The sequence below is a fragment of the Plasmodium relictum genome (genome assembly GCF_900005765.1).
Source record: "Plasmodium relictum strain SGS1 genome assembly, contig: PRELSG_00_v1_92, whole genome shotgun sequence".
In the NCBI taxonomy this organism is placed as follows: Eukaryota; Apicomplexa; class Aconoidasida; order Haemosporida; family Plasmodiidae; genus Plasmodium; species Plasmodium relictum.
The window spans coordinates 1-6,153 of NW_021628755.1; the positions used below are offsets into that span (position 1 = coordinate 1).

A 6,153-nucleotide genomic window follows, 5' to 3' on the forward strand; every position below is an offset into this window, starting at 1 on the left:
TTGTTTGTTTATTAATATATATATACATCTTTGTAATTATAAAAAAAAAAATTAATAATATTTTTTTTTTTATAAAGTTTTTTTTTTTTGATGAGAGATCATGTTATGTTATGTTATGTTTTAATTTTTAGTGTAAATAAAAATTAAAAGAGAGAAATGTTAACTTATTAAAAACTTATGAGATAAGAGAAATGTTTATGTATTATTCAAGGTATATCTTGAAATAACATTGAATATCATAAAATTTTGACTTAATAAATTGTTATAAATTATTTGTATGTTTTTAATTAAAAGAAGATATTAATTCTTTGTAAATAAAAACTCATTTATAACTGTTAATAGGATTATTAAAAGTTGCAGTAAAATTTAACTTCAATTAAATATTATGCATCATAAGAAAACAGTATATATATATATAATAAAAACGAATATATATATATAAACGTATACTTAGTTATACATGCTCTTTATTAATTTGTTTGTTTAATACTCTAGCAAAGTCATTAAACGGGCAATTAATAAATCAATTATATATGTTCAGGCTTTTCAAAAATAATACAAGAAACAACCAAGGAGGTGAGAAACATTTATCTAAAAGATCAATAGAAAAAAAGTGAATGAAAATTTAGTTAAAATAAAGGAAAAACCTTTAATTAAAAATAAAATGGAACATTATAGTGGAAATGGACATTATAAAACACATTGGCTATTTCCACATAAAGTGACTAACGTTGAAAATGGGAGTTTAAAAACCATACCAATTTATTATAGAGACATAGAAATACATGTTCCTTTATCATAGATTAAAATGTTAAATAATAAAACAAATGAAATATATAAAAGATGAATGAGAAACCTAATACAAGTAATTAAACATAGTAAAAGAAAATTAGATACTACGAAAGTAGTCCAACCAAAAGATTATTTCGACATTTGTGATAGAAATAACCTTTTAAAATTTTAGGATTTCAGTAATAAGAATAGAAGAATTAGTAAAGAAATACAGAAAGGATTAGGAGTTAAAAAACAAGACAAAGAGAACAAACCATAAGTAATATCATCACTTCCCCTAAGTAGTAGAGTATGGTTAATAAAAGATGTTATTAATCTTTTATAGTACATTAAGTTAGTTTACTAGTTATGTACATACAAGTTAGCCATGCGCTGACGCTAGTTAAAAAATAAAAAAAAAATATAAAGTTATTTTTTTTTGTTTTGTTTATTTTTATTTTAAGATACTGGTTAATAAAATTTGTTATTAACCTTTTGTAGTACACTAAGCTAGTTTACTACTTGTGTACGTACAAGTTAGCCATGCACTGACGCTAGTTAATAAAAAAAAAAAAATAAAGTTATTTTTTTTTGTTTGTTTATTTTTATTTATATACATCTTTGTAATAAAAAAAAAATATTAAATATATTTTTTTTTGTGGTTGAAATTATTTTTTTTTTTTTTGTCATGTTATGTTTTTGACTTTTGTGTTTTAAAAATTAAATAAGAAATGTTAACTTATTAAAACATAAGAGATAAAAGAAATGTTTATGTATTATTCAATGTATATTTTGAAACAACATTGAATATAATAAAATTTTGACTTTATTAATTATTATAGTTTGTCTGTATCTTTTTAATTAAAAACTAATATATATATATAAACGTATATTTAGTTATACATGCTCTTTATTAATTTGTTTGTTTAATAATCTAGCAAAGTTATTAAGCAGCCAATTAATAAATCAAAAATAGAATTAGTTTTTAATTATATAAAAGCTAGTATATGAAAAAATATAATTTTTATGTTGTATTAGATTTGTATATTTTGAAATAATATTGAATAACTCAGAGTCTAATTTTTGTTATTTGTTATAAATTTTTTGTGTGTTTTTAGTTGAAATAATATATTTATTCTTTGTAGATATAAACACATTTATAAAAATAAACATATGTCTGTTAGACAATGCAGAATTATTTAATTCAAATTAAATACTATATTTATAAAATGCTATTATGCATATAATAAAATAAGTATATATAAATAAAAATACGTATATTTAGTTATGCATGCTCTTTATTAATATGTTTATTCAATATTTGATTTATTAATTGCCCGTTTAATGACTTTGCTAGAGTATTAAACAAACAAATTAATAAAGAGCATGTATAACTAAGTATACGTTTATATATATATATTCGTTTTTATTATATATATATATACTGTTTTCTTATGATGCATAATATTTAATTGAAGTTAAATTTTACTGCATCTTTTAATAAACCTATTAAAAGTTATAAATGAGTTTTTATTTACAAAGAATTAATATCTTCTTTTAATTAAAAACATACAAATAATTTATAACAATTTATTAAGTCAAAATTTTATGATATTCAATGTTATTTCAAAAATATACATTGAATAACACATAAATATTTCTCTTATCTCTTAAGTTTTTAATAAGTTAACATTTCTTTCTTTTAATTTTTATTTACACTAAAAAATTAAAACATAACATAACATTCCTTCATAAAACTCTTCCAAAAAAAAAAAATATATAATTTTTTTTTTTTTAAACTACAAAGATGTATATATATATAAATAAACAAACAAAAAAAAAATAACTTTATTTTTTTTTTTTTTTTTTTTTTTATATATATAGGACTAGCGTCAGTGCATGGCTAACTTGTACGTATACAACTAGCTTAGCATGCTACAAAAGGTTAATAATACCTTTTATTAACCAATATTCTAGCAAAGTCATTGAAAAGGCAATTAATGAATCAATACAATGAAAAAAAAATGTTATGATACCTTTCATAAATTTTTTATTTACTTTACATAATTGTTTTGAGAGGAGAGTAATCCTTTATTATTATCATATTTTTTAGTATTATTTCCTTTTATATGTTAATTATAAAATTAGATACAAATAAGAATCACTTTTATATTGCGGAAAATAAAAATATTATATTATTTTTTTTTATTACATTTCATTCTTATTTTGAGTAATTTAATAAGATTCAACTATTAGTTTTGTAATGTAATTATTCACTTTTTGATAAAATTTTAACATAACTTCATATAACATCTAAATTTATTATAAAAAAAAAAATGAAGTTTAATAATCAATATAAATATATATCAATTTTGAAAACATATATTTTATATTTTACGTTTAAAATATATCCATATTTTTATATACATTTTTTTATGTTATTATTTCATGAAAAAATATACAGTGATTAAGCAATATTGAAAGAAATGAAAATTTTTTTTTTGAATTTTTGCTTTTTTTTTTTAAATAAATATAATGATTTTTATTCAACAAAATATGAATGAAAATACGCACATTAGGCCTAATTTTAAATATGTAATTTTAATTTTTTTTTTTTTTAATTTATTAAATTACATGTAAATGTAATAATTACAGTCCAATTACATCATGATGTCATGTTTATATATATGCATAATGTTTAAATAAATTTCAAAATGTTTACTTATAATAATGAAAGTAAATATCAAAGAAAAAATATAACAAGAAAAAAACAGTTTTTATAGATTGTATATTGAAAATTATGTTGAAAAAATACATAAACTTATTTAATTAGTTAAATACAAATATAATTAGTACATAAAATTAAACACTTCATATTCTTAGATAAAAATATTTTTCATAATTTTACTAAAAAATTGAAAAAATTTAAATAGTTCAAAAAAAAAAAAATTATTTTTAAAATCTATGGATATATTTGATAAATGCTTTTCATATTTAGCAAATATTTTGTTTTGTATATCCTAAAATAGAATCACATTTTTTACCATTTTTGAAAATTATTTAATTACACTACTTTTATATATATTCTTTTATTTCAAAAAATATCTTTTCATTTTAGTTTTTTCAAATCCGTTTAGAAAAGAAATTTGTTGAGTATAAAAAAAAATATTATAATCAAATAATTTAAAAAATTTAAATAACAAAAATTGAAAATAATAAAATATAGATATATATATATATATGAATAATAAAAAAGTATAAGAATAATCTTTGTTGAAATGATATATTTTAATAACAGGAAAAAATACATAAAAATATGCATTTCTTAGGTAGTTAAAAATTGGAAATAACAAAACTTAAAAAAAGTACATGTATAAAAAAAATGCATCGATTAAAATTTCATTTATTTTTTTATATTTGTTTTCTAAAACAAAACATGATCTCTTTATCAGTTTTAAATAAAAGCTTGCTAATCGTTTAAACTTTAATAAAATTATTAATGAAAATTATTCAATTTTATTAGAATTTATTGTGTTTTAATATGAAAAAAAAAAATTAAAATTAAATTTAAAGTATATGCATGCTAATATGTACTATTAATATTGTTATAATTATTAAAAAGGTTAAATAGTAGAATTAAAATAAATAATTATATTTATTTCATTATTTTTGGTATTTTAATAGAGATACCTTATCATTACATTTACTTAGATAAAAAAAAAATTATTAATTTAAATTATGCAGGATTAAAAAAAGTGAATTTTAGATAACATAAATTTATTCATTATTATATTATTTTTATTTTTTTTATTTTCTTTATTTTTTTGCGTATTTTTTTTTAATTTTTTTAAATTCTAATTCATCAAATTCAATAATTTACTTTGTATTGAAAAAATGTTTATTTAGAAATTTTATAAATGTATTAAAATTTTTTAATTTTTATATTATTTAGATTACTATTTTTGGAATAAAAATTAGTAGAATTAAATAAAGGTTCTTTGAAATTATTATTTTTCATTTTATTCTACTACAGCTCATTCTTAATAGAAACTGTGTAATTACATCGTAATTTTGATAAATTTTTTTCATATTTTAAGAAATAAAAATATTAGCTTTATTTATAAATAGTTATATAACCATAACTTAATCCGAAAAAAATAGCACAATCATTTCTAAGAAGAATATTTCTATATGACAAAAATATAACTTTTCAATATGGCCCAAACAAGTCCCTCTCCTTCACTTACTTCTAGTACTCATTCAAGTGCATCCCCTACAACTACAGGAATGAGTACAACTTTGAGTGCTTCCACATCAACTCCAACAACTGCACCAACCAGTTTAGCATCAAGTACGAGTAGCTCAACCCCAACATCTAATGCAACAACTCCACCACCTACGACATCCAACTCTCCATCTGTATCACCTTCATCTGCTTCAACTATCGGAACTACTTCACCATCTACAACTGCTGCGGTTACTACAGCTCCTAATAATTCAAGTGGAAATTCAAGCACATCAGCTCCTAGTGTAACAAATCCAGGAACTATTTCACCATCTACTCAAACTTTTGTAACATCTTCACCTTCAAGTACAACTCAAGCTCTCATAGGTGCATCATCTCTTTCTTTTGTTCCTTACATTTCTCCTTTTCTAATAGTTATTATTATGATAATAGTTTATTTTTACTGTAAAGTAAGTTCTCATTTAAAAATATATTGTATTTTAATTTTTCTTCAATTATAATTTAGATTAAAAATATAATAAGAAAATTCATTTCTATAAATTTTTAATTTTTTTTTTATTATAGGAGAAGAAAAAAAACAGAAGAAATAGAGAAAGAGAATAGATGGAAGAATCAAGAAATTCAGAAATGAAGATGAAAAAAGAAACACAAGACAAATTTATAAATTCCATTTATATATATATATATATAAAAGAAATGTTTAAAAATATAATTTTAAAATTAATTTTCATATTTACCTACTTTATTTGATTTTTCTTATTTTTCGGAATTTAAGTTAAAGTTCTATGAATATTTAAAAAAATGCATTCTTTAGATAATTTCTACTATTTATTATACATGATAAAAAAATATATATAAATAAAATATTTCTTGATTCCCTCTTGATACAAATTATTATTAACTGCGATATTTGTAATAAAGTTTTATATATGTGATTTACTAATTGCCCGTTTAATGACTTTGCTAGAGTATTAAGCAAACAAATTAATAAAGAGCATGTATAACTAAGTATACGTTTATGTATATATATTCGTTTTTATTATATATATATATACTGTTTTCTTATGATGCATAATATTTAATTGAAGTTAAATTTTACTGCATCTTTTAATAGACCTATTGATCGCGATAAATGA

The 6,153-nt window shown here is 19.1% G+C and overlaps 1 protein-coding gene across 1 annotated transcript, besides 1 other annotated feature; it reads left to right on the forward strand.

Annotated features, from left to right (window-relative positions):
• The first annotated feature begins 665 nt into the window (after positions 1-665).
• Positions 666-1,091: a repeat region.
• Positions 1,092-4,986: 3,895 nt separating this feature from the next.
• Positions 4,987-5,517, forward strand: PRELSG_0007900 (hypothetical protein; the record flags this gene model as incomplete). Its single annotated transcript, XM_028676912.1, has 1 exon — positions 4,987-5,517. One exon carries the CDS (start codon positions 4,987-4,989, stop codon positions 5,515-5,517), a length of 531 nt encoding a protein of 176 aa, XP_028531274.1.
• Between the last annotated feature and the right edge of the window lie 636 nt (positions 5,518-6,153).